This window comes from Elaeis guineensis, chromosome 16 (genome assembly GCF_000442705.2).
Source record: "Elaeis guineensis isolate ETL-2024a chromosome 16, EG11, whole genome shotgun sequence".
NCBI lineage: Eukaryota > Viridiplantae > Streptophyta > Magnoliopsida > Arecales > Arecaceae > Elaeis > Elaeis guineensis.
Genome location: NC_026008.2, coordinates 46,856,150 through 46,878,796, shown reverse-complemented (window position 1 = coordinate 46,878,796; position 22,647 = coordinate 46,856,150). Strand labels below are relative to the sequence as shown.

General features: G+C 40.6%; 2 protein-coding genes and 1 pseudogene across 3 annotated transcripts; 1 reads left to right on the top strand and 2 right to left on the bottom strand.

Moving 5' to 3' along the window:
• Positions 1-1,843: 1,843 nt before the first annotated feature.
• On the bottom strand, positions 1,844-5,290 carry LOC105059191 (cyclin-dependent kinase inhibitor 5). Its single transcript, XM_010942426.2, has 3 exons — positions 4,693-5,290; positions 2,487-2,690; positions 1,844-2,127 (listed from the first exon to the last, which is right to left on the bottom strand). The coding sequence occupies exons 1-3, from the start codon at positions 5,112-5,114 to the stop codon at positions 2,061-2,063; spliced, it is 693 nt and encodes a 230-aa protein (XP_010940728.1). The 5' UTR covers positions 5,115-5,290; the 3' UTR covers positions 1,844-2,060.
• A 6,437-nt stretch (positions 5,291-11,727) lies between these two features.
• LOC140854289 (uncharacterized) lies at positions 11,728-12,418 on the bottom strand (annotated as a pseudogene).
• A 4,318-nt stretch (positions 12,419-16,736) lies between these two features.
• On the top strand, positions 16,737-21,145 carry LOC105059192 (uncharacterized). Of its 2 annotated transcripts, none has more exons than XM_010942427.4 (5): positions 16,737-16,858; positions 17,566-17,631; positions 17,732-17,829; positions 20,137-20,453; positions 20,539-21,145. In XM_010942427.4, exons 2-5 carry the CDS (start codon positions 17,623-17,625, stop codon positions 20,949-20,951), a joined length of 837 nt encoding a protein of 278 aa, XP_010940729.1. In that variant the 5' UTR covers positions 16,737-16,858; positions 17,566-17,622; the 3' UTR covers positions 20,952-21,145. The 2 variants fall into 2 exon arrangements, with proteins under 2 accessions (XP_010940729.1, XP_010940730.1); XM_010942428.4 differs by lacking the exon at positions 16,737-16,858 and adding an exon at positions 16,870-16,967.
• Positions 21,146-22,647: the final 1,502 nt, after the last annotated feature.

The following is a 22,647-nucleotide window of genomic DNA, read 5'->3' as shown; positions in this document are numbered from 1 at the left end:
AAGCAATGCACTCATTAGATAAAAGGTAATAGATAAGTTCCAAATTGGTAATGCACATATTTTAAAGGAACAATGCATACATTAAGTAGACAATCTATATACACTTGATTGTTGGTTTTCATGCTTTAGTAGAGAACAAGGGGCACTCGAAAGATTTTAAATACAAGAAGTAAATTTTATAGCAAAATTAAGAATACATGGATCACTGGTTTTGACTGCATCCATCAACATTTATAACGTGTGCATTGCCTTTTTAAAAGTTGGCATTGATTCTCCCGTGTAAGGTGCTTAATATATTTGTGTCATCAATTGAAAGCTCGTGCATCAGCTATAGCCTAATGCATGCATGATGCATCATCTTTTTAAAATATATCTCCATTATTGTCGGATGATTATAGGCAATGGTGAAGACAGCCAGTGATGGTGGATGGTGATGAAGTTAGTAGGTGGTGGAGGGTAGTAGTAGAGACCGTCAATTGTAGAGGTAATGGTGGAAATTTTAAGACCATTCTTATTGACCTGCCATCCTTCACAGGTGCTCTAAATAGAAGTTTATATATAGTAATATTGGAAAGTGCAACTACGAACTCGGCTGCTTTCTCTCGTCTACAGACTACTGCATATGCTCAACGCTTGATGCATTTCTTTATCTTGAAAGTATATCTAAGCCCACTGCTGCAACTTGAATCTAATCTTGCTAGCATATTATTCAAATAAGATTTATAATTTTAAAAAGATCTCTTGAAATTAGATCATTGTTTTCTTTTCCTCTTTCTTTGATTGTTGTTGTTGTTGCTATTATTGTTGTTGTTGTTTTCTTTTCTTTTCTTCTTTTTTTTCAGACTTAGGTAATTGGCTTCGAATGTTACTAGCAACATACTCAAAACTAGTTTTTGGCAAATACCTCTCTAACCATGCACGTTTAAAATCCTGGAAAGAGATGAAAGGAGAATTTGGAAGGACGGAAACAGCTTCTACAGTTCTTTCATCCTTTTTTACCGCCGCACAAGCCATTCATTAGTCACAGGGTAAAAGTTTACCTAAAAACATAGGTCAAGGCACAATAGAAAACAACAGTTAGAAGAACACAAAGTAAAACATAAAAGAGAACTAATTATTAGTTTATTTATTGTTTCATAGATGAAAAACCCAAGGCGCTAATTGATATTTTTCAAATCATTGATGGGAGAATACACATGTACCAAATGTTCCTTTCCACAGGCAAAGTCACACTAGATGTGCCGAGTGCTACCTGTAGTCATTTTGGCAAGTTACATGGTGCCAGGTGCTGATGGTCGTCATGCAACCACATGGTGTCACAGTACCTCTCGAGCCTTACGTCCAGCGGATATACAAATTTAAATTGAGGAGGGAGAAAAAGCATAAGCCTCTGATTCAAATCCGAACCTCATACTTATGATCCAATAACTTCCACTGCATCAACGATTATAGTTACCATGGGTAAAAACCTCTTACACCAGATTGATACCATGCCAAGAGTAAAATGCCAACACCGACCAAAGGAGAGTCAGATATCACGGTAAAAACCAAACAAGCAGCACACATGGTTTAATCACGCCCACCCGGACCTTTTAGAAAAGAGAAAGAGACAAACTTTTGAGCAATGGCAAACTCATTGCACAGTAAAAATGTTGCTGAGATGGAAGACAAGGGGTAAATGGGGCCATATTATTTCTAAAAAGACATCCAGTTTCAACAGTTCCTGTATGCACATGATACAAATGAAGGCACAATCCCCTATGTACCCCACGAAACCAGAAGAGTCTGATACATATCTGGTGTTATCAGAAAAACTGAAAAGTTGATGGAGCCCTGTCAGCCCCTAAATGTTATGTTAGAAAGGTTTTGGATTTATCTGTATTTTTTTCTTTTTTCCATTTTGGTCCCCTTCTAGTTCTAGCACATAAATTTCATCTGTTACAGAAATTAAGACTAAGAACTATTCTCCTTGCACTTCGTTTCTTCTTCACATCTGCCTTTGAAAGTTCCAGGCATGGATGAAAGGGAAGTTGAAGACAAAGGATCAGCGTCCACGTCCATTAGTCCAGTTTCATCCATTCATATCGGCCAGGGAGTGGCTGATCAGTCACTGGATCATAATTATACCTGATGACACATGAAACAAAAACAGAAGTCAAGGAATGTGAACTAAACCAACAGGAACCCAACTTAATGAACCATATCAACTTGCAACTCTAAGATTCTGATCCTCTTCTTAAAACTTCACAACATTGTATTCTATGTTGACATGTTTCATTCAACATTTCACAGAAAGTTGCTTTACTGTATTAGAAAACTAAATATTACTGGATTCAGTAACATGTATCTAACCAAATAAGCTTTACACACAAATCTGCTCTTTTCCACAGTCCTATTGGCTCCTTGAACATGACAGACTTGAGAACTGGAGCTATATGATTTGTAAATTAACATTTCAAAAAGAGTGAATAATGGGAATTATATACTTCTCTGCAAATTGTCTTTGTTGGGGTTGCTCAGCTCCAGCAAAAAATTCTTCCATTTCAAGGGCAGCCAGGGTGTCTCTGCCCGTTGAGTTCCTTGCCCTCCTGCTGTTGGCGGTTGATTTGGTTGGTTTGTTTGTAGAACTGGGGGTCTCTATAGATTCAGGTTCCCTTATCAAATTGCAAGGTGTGGTCTCTCTGGCGTTCCTGCAGCCAAGCATTAGCAGATAAAAAAATCCTCTATATGATTTTTCTTGGAAAAAAAAAAGAATTCTTTCAGAAAAAAATATAAGAATGTCAAAGACAATATTTATATAAACACGCTCTAAAGGCCATCTAAAATTTGGAAACCAGCACAAAATGGTGCAACTCATAGAGACTCGAATACAGCCATATTAGCTGTAGCGATTGGGTTTGATAATACCTGTCAGACAGAGATAAAATTCCAGAATTTATTATTCCAAAAAATGAAAAAGAAAGAACTTCAAATCTTCATTTTTCTCCTACATTGGGAAGCACTCATTTCCCAAACTTTTTCCTTGTTCATACATAACCCGAGAAACCAACCAGGTAATCACCACATATTATAGCCGCATCAACCTTGTGGATAAAAAAATGCACCAATCAACAATTTTTTAATAGAAAAAAATAATAATAATAATAACTATAGTGCAACTATATGAGGTTGACTTCACAATTCTTCTTTGCCATTCAATCCTATTAAGGGCCATGGCCATGTCAAATATATAGTTTAAAAGCACAAACTGATTACTTGTGTCTCTAACCACATCAAACAACCAGATATGGGCCCAACATCAAATGCCCCATTATCCTGATGAATGGCTGTCTGCCAAGTGTGAATGCTATGCTTGACAGCCCAATGATCATGATTAGATGGCTTCAAGGAGAATCTGAATAAAATTTAACGCATGTTGCTGGCACCTGAGAGTTCAGCAATAACTTCACATGATTCAAGTGTCAAAATGGTTGGGCAATAGACACTACAAGTATCACCATCCGCAACACTCAAAAGAGTGTCATAAATCTAAAAGTAGCTCCAGCACTCAGCAAGGACTTCATGATGAAGTTCATCCACTTCTTGTTACTCTTTTCGGGCTCCCTATCACTAGCCATAATTTGTGTATCCACACAAGTTTGTGGCCAGGAATGGTCCCAAGATCACCTTTTTCCTATAGGAAATATAGGAATCCAAAAGGTACACAAAAAAGTAAGCAAAATGCATATCACTTTCAGCTTTGTATACTCAAATTCTAATAAACTTCAAGCAACCTTCTTGCGTCAAGAAACATAACAGAAAAGTAGGAAACACAAAATGACAAAGTGACCCCCACCGTCTAAGGCAGTTCCTCACAACTCAAAATGGTCCTGCTTCAACTATTCATAAGGGAATTCCAAGTCAGTGAAATCATATAAAACCAGTTAAGTTTGTGCATTGAAAAAAAGGGGGAAAGGACGACGAATTCCAAAGTCCAAGAAAAATGATTTGATATAAATAGCTAGCATGAATTTGAGAAAGAGAAAAGACACTGAATTCAGGTGTTGTCATATACGACGAACCCACTTGCAGGAAAAAATGACAATCAAAGAAAGAGATCCCTTCAAAACCCATTTCAAAAGCAGGACAGAGTCTCCCGCATTATTGCAATATTTTCTATTAAGATATGCTTAAAAGAAAATGACTTGGAAACTTTGATTTTAGAAAGAAATTTTTAACATTAAGAAGTCACGGAGGAGAACCACATGTGGAGCCATTTTGAGCATAAAACTAAACTGATCATAAGAATGGCAAAAAGGAAGCGGAAGAAAAGGGGCTTTTAGAGAACCAAAAAGTGATTTGCTTAATAGTCTATTATTTTTTTAAATGCCTTAAAAGAATCAAATAGAGAAAAGACCCAAGAAAAAATAAAATTTGAACTTGCGTAAGAACCCTCTATAAATTCAAGTGGCAATTTAAAAACCCGAATAATAATGATGACTTAAAAATCAAAGAAACGAATCGCTAAAACAGAAAAAATAAACATTTCCACAGCATCTGGCCTTCTCCACTAGAAAAACAACCATCCAAAAGGCCCCGAAAATACGATTTTGAATCGCAATTATCTCACAGAAACGACCCAAAAGACGATAAAATTAGAACGAAGACCAAACCCTAGCGGGAGAAATTTGGAAAGGTTAGAACAAAACCCACCTTCCAGATTCGGGCTCGAGAAAATTATCCCTAGAGGACACTTCGATCTCCGGCGAGGCATCTCCCTTCTTCGAGCAGCAGCTCCTCACCGAGACCGACCCCGCCGAGCCCGAATTCACCGGGCCCTCCGCCAGCTGGCCGCCAGGGGTGGTGCTTCCTTTGGAGCTAGCGTTAGGGCTGGATTTCGGGTTAGCATTCGGTTTCTCCTTGCAGGCCTCCTTAGCCCTAGCGGCGGTGGCGACGAAGGGCTTCTCGAGGCGGCGGCTTCGGAGTTCGAGGTAGGAGGCTGGGTCCGCCGTCGGCTGGAGGCGCTGGAGGGCTAGGGTTTTGGCCCGGGTGCGGACCCCCACAGAAGACTGGTTGGGAACCTCCATGACCGCCACCTCTCCAGTGATCTTGGCCTTTCTCGTGTCCTTCCCCATCACTCAATCTACTCCTCCAGCTACTGAGATGATCCAGCACGGAAAGATGAAGAATGAGAGGAAAGATTGGATTTTGGAGAGGAAACAGCAGCAGAGAAAGAACGAAAAGAAGCGATCTTGGAGAAAAAATGGAGAAGGAACCAAAAAGGGTTTTGGAAGAAGAGATAGAGAGTCGCAGATGGGGGGAAAGAAGACAGGCCGCGAAGAGATGTACAGCGAGCGAGCGAGAGCGAGAGAGAGAGAGAGAGAGAGGTCGAGAGCGACACCCACACGAGGGGGTGGAAAGGGGGAGAATTTATGAGAAAGAGGTCCCTCGGAGAGAGAGATAAGAGGGAAATCTTATGAGAGAGAGAGAGAGAGAGAGAGGAGAATGGTGTTTTATTTGCAGAGGGAGAAAGAACATGGGCTATGAGTGGGTTGTACTTTCCACATGTGAACGATATTTTGGAAAAAGAGAGGCTGAGCTGAGAAATTCACCATTCGTTTGAAAAAACAATGTCCAATTTTTTATTTTTTTAAAGTATGATATAATTTTCAAAAAAAATATAGTAACATGCATCTCGTGACGTATACATGCATACAATTTTTCTTCTTTGTAATTCTTTATTTTTTTAATTTTTAAAAGAGAATACGGGAGTTGAATGGATTTACATACGGACCAAGGATAGCCCACAGTTTCATCTCTAAAAATCAGATATTGCAAACCAAATATAAACCGAAACTCCCGTTAATCATGTATCACAATAAGAATATCCAGCATCTCCATGATATACCAGCGGTGGTTGAGCAGGCAATAGAGTATGAGGGTATAAAATTGGTCCACTCATGTAAACTTTCATGGAACATACATTTCCTTTTTCTATTTTGTATATCAGTATATATCCTCAAAAATTATAGCTATATTATGTAGCCTTTATTTTCAAAGATAATTGCTTTTTATTATGTGATGTCGGGGCTATGTATAGCTTTGCTAAGTGGTATTTTAGAATGAAACATTTGATAAGTCTAGCTCAGCTGTCCACAATGTCCTTTTTAATAGAAATCTTGCTTATAAGCATTGATATGTAATTTCTAATATTTCACCTAATTTCAAACTAAAGTATTTGTAGAAGTTGATCATGTAAGTCAAGATATATTGTGCTTCTAGAGTCTCTCATCAAATATTTGTGAAGACAACATTATCAACTTGAGTTCACAAAGTCTAGTGGCATCATCAATTATAAAGTGATCTTGTTATTCTGGTTTAGCTTATAATTTGAACTGCCAATATATCCTATATATCCATTGCTGAAGTCTCTCCTTATGAAGCTATGCATAGGATTCAATATTGCTATATGAAGATCCAATATCTTCTTAATAATCAACTATTTATAGGTTACTTTTGTCCGTGGAAACATCGCAATCTAACATACATTAATTCCAAATTAATAACACCTATGAATCCTTTTATCATTCCTTGCTTGAATTGCCAAAAATATCTTAGTTAGAGAATGGCAGCATTTGGTGTAGTTTCATGGCATTGGTAGCAAGTGTGAAAAGCATGTGATTTATGGAGTAAATTATAGCTACTGTCTTCATACACAATTTACTTGCATATTTCATGAGTATTCTAATTTTTTAAAAAATAACTTATTTCTTAATCTCAAGTAATTCCAACATGTTTTCATGTTAGATTTGGAGATCATCCTAATCTATATGGCTTTAAGTAGTTTTGACATTGATGAATGAGATTATTTTTTATCCTAGATTCAAGCTACCATGAACTAATGTCACTAGGATGGCCATATCTCACTATAAGTGATCCACATAACAATATGGTGATTATTTTTATAGGTGGGTTCTTCAGATGTTGTACATGTTTTACTTAATCTTCTTCTTTTACTATTCCCTATGCGTATTATAGAAGTTTGAGTCATTTGATTTGAAATGTGTTAACTCATTTAGAGTAGAGTGTACAATAAACAATATAGCATATAAAAAATATTCTAAGTGTTGATCATAAGAGGATGGTGAACACAAATTAAGAGGATGATGCAATATTCAAATATTTTATTAAATTGATTGAAGCTTTACTAATGTCAAACATTTGAGGTAATATTTTTCAACTTTCAAATATTGGATTTCCTTTTGATAGGAGGATGCAACAAATCACAACAATGCGTGAATTGATACAATTTGAATTTCTAGGATCATTCAATTTTATAAATACTTTGGCCTTTCTAATGGTTAGGAGAATATTATGATTTTTTAGTTAAATTATTTGAATAATGTTATCTTCAAAATTTCTAATAACAAAGCTTTTTTCTCTAATTTTTTTTGGAATAAATAACATACAAGGTCTATGTGCCCAAATGCCTAAGAAATCTTTGCCCCTCGAGACTGTCTTAGCCCCCACTTTCTTTCCCAAGAGGCCAAATGTCATGCAGAGAACTTTGTCTCCCCCAAATTAAAAATATCAGACGTATCCAATCATCATACTGAACCCAAATATATTGGATAACACCTAATGCTTACGCTAATGGTAAACTTGCTTATTGGTTGATAATAGCCCGTCTAAGAGTGCGTGCACGTGGAAGTGGGAATAAAATTTTGCCGGGAAAAAAAAAAAAATCATCCACTTTGATGTGGAAGAAAAGAATATATAATTTAGTAGGAGGAAAAAAAAAAAATGACGTGATTCGAGAGGCAAAATAGTCATTTTCCCTCAGAAAGCGTGGAACGTGGATATTCCCTTTGGATTCTTTTCCCAAGCTTCCCGCTAAAATTTGACCGCACCATTCATCCTCCCAACGGGTAGAATTCCCGCCGAGTTTGAAACGGTCCAACAACGGCTCTCCATTAAACTCGCGTAAATCTCGGCTTCGTTTATTTGGAGGACTCGATCAAATAAAATGAAAATATCAAACAACAACCATCAATATTATTGCGGCCAATCGCCTCGTCGTCCGATCACCGAGAAACGTGCACCTGCAAAAAAAAATCCGCACTGATCGGAGGCGGCTCCGGCGGGGACCCTCCGACGGTCAAGTCAGAGAGGTGACTGGGCAACAGATTGGCGCGCCAGGAAGGGGGGAGCATGACAAAGACAAGAGCTCAACGATCGAGAGTCACTGGGTCGGCCAGGCGCTCTTCCCGCCGGGAAGAAGCCTCCCCGCCCCCACCGGCAGCGGAGCCTAGCTCTCCGCGCCCAGCAGTGACCACGGAGGCCCAGATTGCGGCCATTGTGCGGCAGATGACCGTACTAACCGACGCAGTCAAGAGCCTCCAGCAACAACCGGCGGCCCGACCTATGCCTTCCAGGAGCAGCCGCCGACGGCCGCGCCGACCCCTGTCGCCTCCATGCGAGCGCTCCCACGGAGAGGAGGAGGGACGATCACGGCGCGACGACCGACGGTCCCAGCGGCCCTCTCCTTCCCCGTTGGAACGGGCAAGGAAGGAGAAGCGGCCGCGCACACCGTCGGCTTCTCTTTCAGAATCTTCCGGAGGCTCCACCCCTGGGGTCTCCTAGCATCGACGAGCGGACGACTACGAGCGACGGTTCGAGGAAATCGACCGCCGACTCGCCCAATTGCAGACGGACGGCCAGAAGTCTTTGAACGACGTCGACTTCCAGACCGCCCAACCTCTCTCCCGACTGGTCCTCGACGAGCCGATTCCCAGTCGGTTCAAAATGCCGAACGTGGAGCCATACGACGGCTCCACCGACCCAATCGACCATCTGAAAAGCTACAAAGCTCTCATGGCGATTCAAGGGGCAACCGACGCTCTCCTTTGCATCGGCTTCCCCGCCACACTCCGCAAGGCTGCCAGGGCTTGGTACTCCGGTCTTCGATCGGGCAGTATCCATTCCTTTGCGCAGCTCGAGCACTCGTTCGTGGTCCATTTCAGCACTAGCCGAAAGCCACCGCGAACGTCGGACAGCCTTTTCTCCCTTAAGCAAGGGAAAAACGAGACGCTCCGACACTTCGTGGCGCGGTTCAACGCGGCCACGTTCGAGGTTCGGGACCTCAACGAAGACATGGCAGTTTCAGCCATGAAGCGGGGCCTGAGGTCGTCCCGATTTACTTATTCTCTGGACAAGACCCTCCCCCGAACATATGCGGAGCTACTGGAGCGCGCATACAAGTATATGCGCGCGGACGAAGGAGCGTCCGACCGACGCTTGGTCGAGCCCAGAGGCCCGAAGGAGAAGCGGAGGAAAGGTCGGGAACCCGCCGAACCAAGCAGGCTCCCGACAGATAGTCGGGTCTCGCCACCCCGATGAATCCAAAAGTCACCCTGACGATGGAGTCCGAGACTGACGCATCGCAGGTATGACTCCTACAGCCCTCTCCCCGCTCCTCGTGCGCAGATCCTGATAGAGATCAAAGGAGCGGAGAATCTACGATGGCCTCGGCCTCTGAAGGCAAAAGGCTCCGACCAACATAGCCGATCGTCGATCGCCGAATCAACGGCTCGATCATCGATCGCCGAAACCGACGGCCTCGACCTCTGAAGGCAAAAGGCTCCGACCAACATGGCCGATCGTCGATCGCCGAATCAACGGCTCGATCATCGATCGCCGAAATCGACGGCCTCGGCCTCTGAAGGCAAAAGGCTCCGACCAACATGGCCGATCGTCGATCGCCGAATCAACGGCTCGATCATCGATCGCCGAAATCGACGGCCTCGACCTCTGAAGGCAAAAGGCTCCGACCAACATGGCCGACCGACCGACTGGCCGACCCCGACGGCCGACCCCGACTGGCCGACCCTGACTGGCCGACCCCGACTGGCCGACCCTGACTGGCCGACCGACCGACTGGCCGACCCTGACTGGCCGACCGACCGACTGGCCGACCCCGACGGACGACTGGCCGACTCCGACTGGCCGACCGACCGACTGGCCGACTCCGACTGGCCGACCGACCGACTGGCCGACTCCGACCGACCGACTGGCCGACTCCGGCCAGGAAGTCTGATGGCCGACCCCGACGGCCGACCCCGACTGGCCGACCCTGACTGGCCGACCGACCGACTGGCCGACCCCGACGGCCGACCCTGACTGGCCGACCGACTGGCCGACCCTGACTGGCCGACCGACCGACTGGCCGACCCCGACGGACGACTGGCCGACTCCGACTGGCCGACCGACCGACTGGCCGACTCCGACTGGCCGACCGACCGACTGGCCGACCGACCGACTGGCCGACTCCGACCGACCGACTGGCCGACTCCGGCCAGGAAGTCTGATGGCCGACTCTCGCAACATGATGCTCGCCGACCAATGGGGGGGCCCGACACCACTCAGCTGGCTACCGACTTTGGGTAGGTCGGCTCCTCCAACCACCGTACAGCCGCCAGACGTTGTCAGCTCTGACACGGACATGCGGCGCAGTTACCTAGGGACATGGTCCCGCCGAGAGCCGGGTCAACCCTGGTGATTGGACGACCACACGGCGACATGACGTTTTTACGGCGGCTCTGATAGTCCACAGTGAGTTGACAGTTCCTCACTTGTCCGCGCCATTAATGATGGCGCCATACCTAGCTCCACTATATATACCGGGGAAGGCAACAGTGCAAAGGATCGATCCGCCCGTCTCTCCCACATACGCAGGCTCGCTCCTCTCCCCCTCTCTCTCTTTCTCAGAGCTCTCTGTCTGCATTTCACTGTTGCCCAGTCACCTCTCTGACTTGACCGTCGGAGGGTCCCCGCCGGAGCCGCCTCCGGTCAGTGCGGACTTTCTTTTGCAGGTGCACGCTTCCCGGCGATCGGGCGATGAGGCGATTGGCCGCAACAAATATACGAAACGAAAACATAGAATAAATCCTCTAATCTATGAATGTTGGAACCTCAATATTGGAGGGCTAAGTCAGTATAAATTGGTTCAATTAAGCACAGAATAACCGTTACTAGGAAACAATTTATCTCAGCGTACAAACAAAATATTCACTTGATATGTATTTTATCATTGTTTATCATGATTTTATATTCCTGTAACTTTTTTCATGTTATGAAAATTTAGAATACATTCGAGATCTTAATGATATGCTAAACCAAAAACACTTGATATATTTAAATAGCTTAATATGTACAATTCTTTTTAGCAATAGTTTCACTGATATGCTTGAGGCTTTTGTTAACTGGAAATAAACAACAGGGATATACGGCTGAGCTTAGCTTGTCATTTGCCGGTCTTAACACAAAGTTCGTGATTTGCTTTCTTTTCTTTCCAGACAAGTTTAAATGTGCTTAGTATGAGCCAAACTTGATCTCTTGACCAACAAGAAATCCTGACTTATAAAATAATAAAAATAAATTATAATTTTTTTTTTGAGATTTACGTCTATTATATTTATATCCAATAATTTGTAAAATTTATATTTATATCTATATAAATTAACAGTATTAATTAATCTATCTATATAATATAAAAATATGAAAATACTCCAGAGGTCCCTCTCATCCTTTTTAAAATATTTTCAACAAAGCTTGTCTATCAAATCCGAAAAAACTCATCATCTTCTTGTAATTTATATGCATTTATATAGGCTATGTTTTTTTCTATCTCTCTTCTTCCTCTCTTCTCTCAACGTCTAACATTGTGTAGCAACTGATAATATCTCTTCATCACTGATAGAGCTCTATCCTACCTTTGGCCTATAGCAACAAGGAATCCATCCTCAGGTCCTGCACCACGTACACCTGCTTTGAAGCCCAAGTAAGCACCATACGAATCCCTACTGTGCGAGTTCCTCATGTTGAGGGTGATGTAACACAAGAGGATCAATGCCTCAGTCTAGACCAGATCTCCCAAAATACACCAGCTGGACAAGGTGCTTGGCCCCTCCGACTTCAATGATGATCTTGGAATGCTCGATGCAAAGAAAATTTTCCTTGATGCAAACTTGGTCAGGGCAATTACCGCATTCCTTGACATGATAGTTTTCCTCTCATCCAGTAGCCACACCAACGGCCTGATGATCCTCATCTCCATTGTCCGAATGGTTCTAGACAGGCATCCGACAGTCGTGATACTGGGAATCAGAAGCTCATGATGCCTTTGTCAGTGATCTGGAGGAGTTGGTCGACAACTACCTTGACGACCGATGAGGTGGTCCTTGAAGGTGGAGCGATGGAGGTCAGGGTTGTGCTCGACAATGCGAGTGATCTCTATGAGGGCCATGACAGAGTGGTAGTGCATGTCATCGGAGCCCTTCTTGAGAAGGATGGCGAAGCAGAGGAGGACATGGGACTCGATAATGCTTTTACAGATAGCCGAGTTGTTCTTGTCCAACTGCCACAATGCCTTTGCCGCCATGGCCTTCATCTCGGCCTTGGTGGCTGGGTCCTCTGCCTCCCTCTTCTTTGTCCCGAATCCGGAGGACAAGTGGAGCTTCCAGGAAGAGACGATGCTATTCGTAGCTGCGGTGACATGTTTGGAGGATTTGGAAGAGCCTATGGTGGATTAACCCTCCTCAACCTCTATATCCTCGGTCAGAGGATGGTAAGGGCTTGCTGGCAATGGCATAGTCGATGATGAGGGTCAAGTGAAAATAGTGGTGTGGCGTAATAGCATTTGAGGTGAGGAGGAAGGGTTGGCAGAAAAAGAGAGAAAAGAGGCAGAGCCATTCGAGGACGTCAGAGATGGAGCGAGCGCAGGAGAAGAGATGGAAGATGGCAGGTAGGTGACGTGGGAGTAATGATAGTCGGGATAGCGATCGGACTAGTTCAAAAAATAGAGGTGGAGGAATAAAGTAGAGGGCGGGGCGACGGTGGGGTTGGGGCGGTGGTGAAGGGTTTGCAGCACGAAGGGTTCAGCGTGGAGAGGTTAGATTTGATGGAAGAAATATATTTTTTTTAATCATTTATCCAACATTAGTTTGGTTATTTTAAAAAATTATAATAATGTGACAATAAGACTTTCGTTAATATTAACAAATTATTTAACGACATAGATTAGACCGTAGGATTGATCATGAAGATAAAAATATAAGTTTTAAAAATTATTGGATGTATCTATAATTTTGATTTATTTTAAAAAAAATTATAATTTATTTAAATAATTATAAATATTTTATGTGGTATATGGTTTAGGATATAACTGTGGATAAAGTTAAGAAACAGTAAAAGCAAACAAGAGGGCACGGGCTTCGTAGCCGTCCTCGATTCCCTCATGATGAGCCGGACGGCCTGTGTACTTGCGGCCAAGGCGCCATTTTTCTAATTTAAACGGCTACCTAGCTTCTAGGTGTGATACAACTGGGATCCATTGTTTCAAACGTTTCCAAATAGGTTTTTTTAACCTATCTGCCGAAGGATTACCGTCTATGTTAATGAGTGGATGGCAGAGACAGCCACAAAAGAAAAGTAGGAATGGAGTTTGAACCATATGGATCTTTGAGTAAATTACAGCAAATCAAATGTATGATACAAGCTATGCTGATTTATGCCTCTTTATCTGCAATAAAGTGTTATTGGAACAAAACTTCAAACACGGCTCTTCATCGCAGTACGGATGCTACTACCTAGTTGTTACCTATATGTACTCGAGCTTTTAGCTAAAGTTGCTAGGGACTTCTATAGCAATTTGGGCAAGCCCCATGCATAAGAGAGAGAGAGAGAGAGAGAGAGGACCACATGAGTTGTGAGAATCATGCAAACGTGTATTTAATTTTGAATAAATTATAAATATTTTTATTATTATATAAAATTAAATAATTTATATAATATCTTTTGATCAATTTGAGATGTTGGATCGTAACTAGTATATTTTTTTAAAAAATAATTAAAAAATTATAAACATATAAAATAAAAGATGATCTTTCAAATTTATCTAAAAAAATTAGCAATCAATGGCATGGAACAACATTAACAAGTCATGTAATGTAAGTCGTATAATAATGTCATGGCAAGAAGCAATTATAAGTTGATAAAATAAAAGATATTAATTATAATTATCATCGCAGAAAAAAAAATATCCATCACAATTCTGACTGTATGGAAGAAAGTGAAAGATTTTGATATAGAATTACTATAGTACGGCTAATGAACATAAGACACCAAAAAGCATCAAAGAGTTACTAAAAAATACTTCCTGTATAATATCCTCGACATGGGCAGTGTATTATTGCCAAATTATCTAGTTTCTATCATGCTCTTAAAACACTTAAGAAACCAAAAGACTGGTGTCCAAATATTCTATTTTAAATCACAACCCTTGCTTCTAAATATAAAAAGATTTCAACTTGACCAAAAACATGGCTAGAAATAATTTGATTTATTTGTTTTCACATATCCATGATTTAACTTATGTGAAATTTGAACCTCTTATCCTTCAAGGCAAATTCTATAACAATAATCCCATTCAAAAACTCTTTTCCTTTTCCTTTTCCAAAAAGAATTCTCACCCAATTTCATCTATATTTTTTTTTTTGTAAAAAAAAAAAAGGTAGAAGATGCGGGCGACATAAAAAGAGAAAAAGGAACAAGTAGAAAGAGTGATTTTGAAAATGAATGAAGAGATTACCTCCTCAATCTCCAAATTCTGAAGAAAAAGATAAGAAAAGAAAAAGAAAATGAATGCATGGATTTAGAGGAAAGAGCAAGATATTAGAAGGAAGAGAGTGAGGAAGGGGTCTCAAGGGCTTTATACCCATTAAATTTACTGAGAAAGAAGTGCCTATGGTGAGCTTCTTGTTGAGAAGGAAGAAGCACTAATAATCTATAGACTTGCTATAAACAAATAATACATAGGACGAGTCCAATGTCATCGGTAAAATAAAATGTCTTGGAAGAAGCTCTCATACTACTTTAGGGCACAAAATAATGGCCATTAAAGATGGACACATTCGCTACTGGTTACACATATATAGTAATTTTTAGGGTTGAAAAAATGGATAGCATACTGATTGGATAGATACAAATTACATTTGTTGATATCCACAAAAGATTTTCAAATAGAATAGTTGCTAAGTTCATTGAACAAGCCTCAACTCATATAACTAACCTAATTAATAACAAAAAAAAAAAAAATTCATTGGCACTTCTTTGGTGAATATATATATATATATATATATATATATATATATATATATATATATATATATATATATATATATATATATATGAAGAGAGAGATCAATAAAGAACGGGATCCTTTGTAGTACTCAAAAAGTACCGCAAGATGCTGTACATATTTTGGGACGTCCATTAAAAAAGAGACGGTTATATAATATTTATCTAAATTGTTCAAATACTTCTAAGATTTATCCATCTATCTTTTGATAAATGTCTTCGAAGTATATACAGTATTCTGCAGTATTTTTTAAATACCGCAGAGGATCTGTTCCTGATCAGTAGACAGATAGATGGATGGATATACACATACATATATATACAATTCGATGAAACTTCAAAGTTTATTACATTAATTTGCATTGATTACTGTGTCAATAGCTTTTTTCTTCAACAACAAAATTTTTGATGAAGCATGGAGCATAACTCTTGTATCTGAAATATGAAAAATTGTGTTGGACAAACTGAAAATAAAAAAAACATATAAATTCATAGGACAAATCATGAACAAGCTAGTTTCTCTTTCTCCGCTTCTTTTGTTTCTTTTTCTTCCTCTTGTAACAATGATAATCTCAGCAAGAGATGTTGTGAAACAGAGTTTTTCTTCAACTAATTATTCACGAAGTTTATGAATTGTTGTGCAGCCATGGAAAGGTACTGCTGGTATTGAAAGCAAGAGTTGAGCCTTTGATTGCTCATACACCGCACCTCATATTATTTTTTACTGACAATTTAAAAAATCTCACAACTTAAATACTATTTTCATCTTTATAAGGAGACCATATTGCCAAACTATTCATATATCGAGGGATAAAAATATTTTTATATATGATTTAGTTTGGTATCCTGACTTGCAAATGCTCAATATGCACAGTGCTACACAATTTATGGTCATTAGTTTTCAATGTTTATCAAACATTATCATTTTCCTTCATTTCTATTTATGATCATAAGCATATTGGTTGATGCTTTTAAATTATGTAATCTGAATCCTTTTGAATGTCAAGAGATATGCAACATTTAAATCCACAATCTCATGAAGCAACTGAATCATGCCACTTTGTGGATTCCAGCATCTCTTTCCAAGGAACATCATTTTTGTGTCATACGCGGTTGTTTCATTCTTGCCATTCTCCATATAGAGATGCACGAAGTCTGGGTATAACAAAAGGTTGGTCAATTTGTTAGACTCTTGATCCAAATCTGCCCTACCACACTTCTCCGGGTTATAAGAATAATGGTCTGCACTATAATCGCAACCCTAAATTTGGTCCTTTTTTTCAAAAAAGAGCTTATTTTCCGGATCTGCTGTGTCCCTTGGATCTAAAATTTTGATTCAAGCTGGTCTAAAACGTTTCGGACTTAAGCGGGCCGGGTGGGCTCCGTGAACAAATCGATAGAGAATTCTTTGTGCACCGCGGGCGACCAGTCCACCGTCGGCGAAAAACCAAGATCTGTCCGGACACGTCTCTGAGGCTGACTTGTACGTCGCTTCTAGAAGATTCTCCCCCTCTCTGGATCCCGTGACGCGCCTCTTTTATTAACGGCTCCAAGAACCGCGGCCGGGCCTCTATCTCGTTCCCGGTGGACAACCCAAAAAGGCAAAAAAAAAAAAAAAAAAGAGCTCTCCTTTTTCGTTCCTAATTTATTCGCGTTCTTCTGTTTTTCTCTGGCGTAATCGAAGGTAATCCCGTCCGCAGCTCCGCCCCTCCTTTTCTTCTATCGAAGTAATTCGAAAATTTTCCCTTCACCCGTATTAATTCTAAACCCAATGTAGATCGGGTTGTTTTCAGGTATTTTGTTGATCCAAAGGGACATTTTAGGGCTGAGAATTTATGTTTCTGTTTGACGATGTATGATTCTGATTAGCTTCTTCTGTAGAAAAGGATTCTTCGCCACGAAGGGAAATTTCATACGTTTCACTGTAAAATAATCGGTTTTTTTTTTAATCCAATCTCTGGTCTCCACTACTGCAAAATAAGTTTTTATTTTTCTGCTAAAAAAATGAAATTTTGAATCAAATTTTAGGGGATCTGTTGAAACATCTCGCCGCGCGCCGCATTCTAGTTGAAATATGGAAAGGTTTCGTTCGGGTGATTTCTTTTGTCTTTTTTTAGCAATGCTGTTGTGCATATAATTTTTGTTGTTGCCGTGAATAAAAGGATGGCAGGTTGCCAAAGGATTAGCCTTAGATTTTCTTGAAGATTAATTCCTAATCAGAGTTTTTCCCCGGTAAAAGGTGTCTTTTTGAGGTGTTTCTTCCTCTTTGTATTGCTTTTCTCCTTCTTAACGTTTCCCGCTTCAACATATATATACATTTTTTTTTCGTTAAAAAAAAAAAACTTTTATCTTCGAAGTCTCAATCTCATGAATGGTCAATGCTGTTAATAGGCCGTGGTATATCTATTTCTCCAGCGGAAGAGTTGAAAGAGTCGGGTAATTGCGACGATGGCCGAGGTAGATATATTTTATTTTTTTTAGACAAAATTTCCTGATTTTGAAGTTTGTGATGATCGTCCATGTGGGACTGATCGGATGTACCGTTTTGTCTTCTTAGGATGGTCACAGAGTCACCCTGAATGTGTATGATCTCAGCCAAGGACTAGCTCGCCAGCTTTCGGTGACATTGCTAGGCAAGGCCATTGAGGCCATATGGTAAGCTCCTTTCCCTGCAGATACCATCATACTCTTTTGCTCCATCTACAAATTTAGATGTAACTGTAGAATGGTCAATCGCAGTTTGTGAATTTTTCATGTGTTGCCATTATAGCATTCTGGGTTTTCATGATAATTGCAAAGAGTTCATAGAACCTACAAATTCTCAGAATCTACCACTACAAATTTCCATTATGGTAAAACTGCTTATCCAAAGACAGAGAGCTCTCTCTTGCTTTGCGTCATCATAATTTATACATACAAATTACAATGCTTTTTTAAACATTTTTTTTTAACGCACAACAATGACGGTGCTCTGGAGTAATCAAGGGAGAACATTAATTATGACGACTTTAGCCCACTCTTAGAACATAACCGTAGGATGTATTTCACCCCAAAAGTTTATCAAGGAGGTAATAACACCACATGTGTTAGCTTCTATTACCCATTAGCTTGTCATTGTTCACTTCATGCTGATTTTCTTAAACTTCTGAGAAACACACTTCAGGGATTTAGTAATTTTCATGATATTGTAATTATCTTGAAATGATCACATGAAATTCTCTAAATCCTGTCAAACCAATGCTAACATCCATGGTTAGGTCATATGATCTCCAAAATTGCTTATTTGAATGAAGTCTAGATATCTTGTTCATTCTCCTCCTTCCTTCCCTGCTCCAAATACTTGTCATTGCAAGTATTTGATTATCCATTCACATCCTCGGTACTTGCATTATTAGAAGCTAACACATCATCCGGTTTGATTTTTTTTTTTTTTAATGTGCAAACCATGTGGCTGAAGGGCCACATTAGGATACTCAACATGACTTTCCCTCTTTCTTTTTCTCTCTTCTCTGTGGTTTTGGGTGTTTGAGAAGGTGTTGTTTCCTGTAGATTGGACCACTTCATCAACAGTTGTGAGGACATGAATTTTATTTGAACTATAAACATATCTTGTATTTCCCATGATTTGTACAGCATTGACCACAAACTATTTTCTCAAAGGTCACATTGTGTGTATTATCAGTTTATATATTATGTTCCATATGATGTACTCTTTTCATCTATGTATATATGAACTGAAATAAGAGTTAACTGATGATTATACCACTGAATGGCTAGGAAGATGGTTAGTGAGCTGTTAGTTTAGGCAAGCTAGATATTGTTTCTGTATAGTTAGTGCCCTTCTCGTAGCAGTTCACAATTTGGTGGAAGAAAGCCAGCTTGTCTGAAGTCTGACAGACTAGGCAATTTTTCTGATTCCATGTCATAGTCTAGCTGTCATGTCACTGCCTTGATCCAGGCCAATTGCAATAAGAGACATCTATTTGGTTAGCCTCTGATTGGTTATTGTTTCCAATGCTGCATGGATTTGCTAGTGTGGGTTTTGCTGCTTTGGTATGGGGGAACAGATGCTTCATACTCATAACATAGTTCCATGACATGACTTTGTAAAGTTGGTTATGATTCCTATGCATAATATTGGCTAGCAAACAAATCAAGTATTTGCTATATATTTGCCTATGCATAATTTCAATAAGCTAACAAAGCAGGTTATATAGTTTTAAAGACATGTTCATAAAGATTTTTGGGGGAAGAACTTTGCCCCTTTCAACATACCAAGTCTGTGTTCTATTTTTTTTTGCAATTAAGTTGTTCCTTCATTCTCACCAAAAATTTATTATATTTTGTTTGATTTAAGGGTGCAGCCTCTTGCATTGCAAAGAAAAAGTAATGAGTCAGAAGGAGCCTCTGTAATATAATGTCTTGCAAGTACTATCATATTGTAGCCTACTTTCTGCTGTTCTCTACTTGTGCTGTTCCTTCAGATAGCCATCAAGTCTATAAATGTCGAATGATGCATGCCATGTGCTATTGCTCTTGCATTTGTAAATTATGTTGTATATGCATAAGGGACTTGACTTTAATCTTGAGTGTATGAGGAGCGGAGTGAAACTTATCTTCTTCAATGTGTAAGATGACTGTCAGAATTGCAAGTACAAATCTGTGTTTCCAGGAAGTTAGACTGCCAAACTTCTAATGATATCCCGATCATAAGGGAATAAACTTGAACTTTTGTGCATTTTAGTTGTATCGACTTTTCTTTTTCATCATTCACTGGTGTCTGTTTTTATTTTTTATTATTTTTTTTAAATTATCCTTCCTCTTTATAATCCCTCTCCAATGAATTTAAATTTACCTGATTGCTGTCTCTGGAAAAGAACCTTTTCTCAATTTTCTATATACATAGATCTGAATGGGCAATTCTCATCCCTGATTGCTTTTACAACTTGTGAACAACAACAGGCATACAGGAGTGGTGGTATACGGAAATGAATATTATTTCGGGGGAGGTATTCAGTGTGATCCTGCTGGAATGACGCCTTATGGTACACCCCTCCGGGTGATTGAGCTTGGGGTAACTCATGTGCCTAAGGAAGTATTTGAGGAATATTTGCGAGAGATCGGCCCACGTTACACTGCTGAGACCTATAAACTTCTCAGCCACAACTGCAACAATTTCAGCAATGAGGTTGCTCAGTTTCTGGTTGGGACTACCATCCCAGACTATATCCTCAATCTTCCAAATGAAGTTATGAACAGTCCAATGGGTCCTCTAATATGTAAGAGCATTTCTTTGGCTTCACAGAAATCCATTGCCTTAGGATGGTTTCTCATTATTCTCAGTGCTTTATTGTCCATGTGCAGTACCCATGATTCAACAGTTGGAATCGACATTGAGAGCTGGTGCAGTTCCTCAAGCTCCTCAGTTCACACCTGCTGCTGCCATGGCTCAGCCTTCTGGACCTAAGATTGTCATTTCAAGCCCAGGCAGTTGTGCAAACCCTGTGAAGTTGGAGGACCAGATGGCAGATTCCAAGGGCACATCAGTTACCACTTCTCCTGAACCAAGGGAAGTCCCTCCTGCACAACAGGAGAAGAAACCTTCTGCCAGTGACCTCCTTGGGGATGCTCGGAGTAAGGTGCAGGAAGAGATTACCAAAGAGTTTGCAGCGATCATGGCTACTGGAACACTCCGGGCAAGTGAAGCAGCGGCACTTGCCACAAGGAGAGTGATGGAGAGGCATGGACGCTTAAATATGCCTATGCAACAGAGTTGAAGAGAAGATGCGTAGATTGGATATGTCTCTCATAGGATAAACTAATATCTGACCATTCTTATGGGGCCATCTGCCTTTTTGCTTGTATAACTGCAAACTGTATCCAACAACAGAATCAATTCAATACTGTGATAAAAGTACTGCCAATGTTCAATGAAGACTTCAGTTAATTAAATCACATATAGCTTCTCTAAGCATTTCTTTTCTTCACCTCTCTTCCAAGAATTAACATCCTTTCATGTGTAGGCCTATAATCATTTCAAAATCTTACACTTGCTATGCTGGTACATTGATCTTGTAAATGATGTTTCTAAACTTGTATTAGGGAACTTAGCTTGCTTGCTTGAGCAGCAAATCAGCACCATAACATGTATCTTCTTACCAATTGCTTTGTAGAGTTTATCTTTGATGGACCATCTATTCTTAATTTCTTATATATTTTTTTCATCCATGTCCGTAGTTCATGTAGCTTATTTGTTTCATTACTAGGGTTAGTTCTGACTTGATATGCACTATGGTCTTTTTGTCACATTGTGATTCCATAGGTGGAATACTATAGAAAATAGTGCTTTCTCTGAAAGGATGTCAAAATAATAATGTTAAGGAACCAAGAGTTGATATGGAATTTAGAGATGAGAATGTGGCATATGCCTTCTATAAGAGGTATGCATATAAATATCAGATTAGTATTCGGAGAAGGAATAAAGCAGGTGTTGTTGTATTCAGAAGCTTTTCTTGCTATAAAGAAGGTCAATGTAGAAGAAGAAAATCCATACATATTCCACTAAAGTACCAATGCCTGGATGAAAGAACTGGTTGCTTAGGTCAATGACAATAGAACTTTATAACAAGTGTGTCATTTGGGTGTCTCCTTTCGAGTCTGAACAAAATCATCAGACTGCTACACCATGGAAGCGTCATCAGCTGAGATCAAGAGGGCATTATCAGATGCACAAAAATCTATAGGTGACTAGGCAGATACAGTAGGTATAGAATCAAAAGAAATATTTGATTTCATGGCTAAAAATGTTTGAGGGCGTCCACAATTTTGTTTTCTTCCGGATGACTATATGAACCATCCGAGGGCCAGGTATATGCATGGATTTGGCGTTAGGAGATGCTGGGACTGTTTTGCACTAACGTCCACAGTCCACACCATGTAATCAAACAGGAAGATGTCTGTTTTCCAGCAGGACGGTGTCCGAGCCCATTGGACCATGCGATCATCTAGCGGCCCGCGGGACATCGGACCTTCCCTGCGCCCCCAGCGTCCGCAGTCCACCCCACGTCTCTCTATCATCCGTACATCGAAATCACCACCGTTCGTTCGTGGGTCGCAATCTCCGAGCGGCACACCGATTCAACGATCACAATCCCACAATGCTTTACCGTCGGCTTGTACGAACGCAACGTTAAAAGGCCGATTGCTTTACTTCGATCCTCACCAAATCGCAGCCGTCGGATAGGGCCTTCCGTTACCCCCACACTTTCTCGACGTTTAAGCAGTAGTGTGAAAGCAGTTCTCCGCGAGTCAAAGCCGAGACGTCGATCGTCCTGCATTGCGCGGGCTACATCCAACAAGAAAATGACACGTGGGCAACATGATTGATGGTGCTCCCAGAAATTGACTTGGACAATCAGGTTTCCCTTAAAAAAAAAAAGAAAAACGATCAGGTTTTTCATACGCGCCATTTTA

Excerpts from the sequence above, each read along its gene's own strand:
- LOC105059191 (XM_010942426.2), bottom strand. The coding sequence starts at position 5,114 with ATGGGGAAGGACACGAGAAAGGCCAAGATCACTGGAGAGGTGGCGGTC. Across the intron at positions 2,691-4,692 it reads CTCGAGCCCGAATCTGGAAG|GAACGCCAGAGAGACCACAC; the intron begins GTGGGTTTTGTT and ends GCTTGGCTGCAG. Across the intron at positions 2,128-2,486 it reads CAAAGACAATTTGCAGAGAA|GTATAATTATGATCCAGTGA; the intron begins GTATATAATTCC and ends ATGTGTCATCAG.
- LOC105059192 (XM_010942427.4), top strand. Across the intron at positions 17,830-20,136 it reads AAGGCCATTGAGGCCATATG|GCATACAGGAGTGGTGGTAT; the intron begins GTAAGCTCCTTT and ends GAACAACAACAG. Across the intron at positions 20,454-20,538 it reads TCCAATGGGTCCTCTAATAT|TACCCATGATTCAACAGTTG; the intron begins GTAAGAGCATTT and ends GTCCATGTGCAG.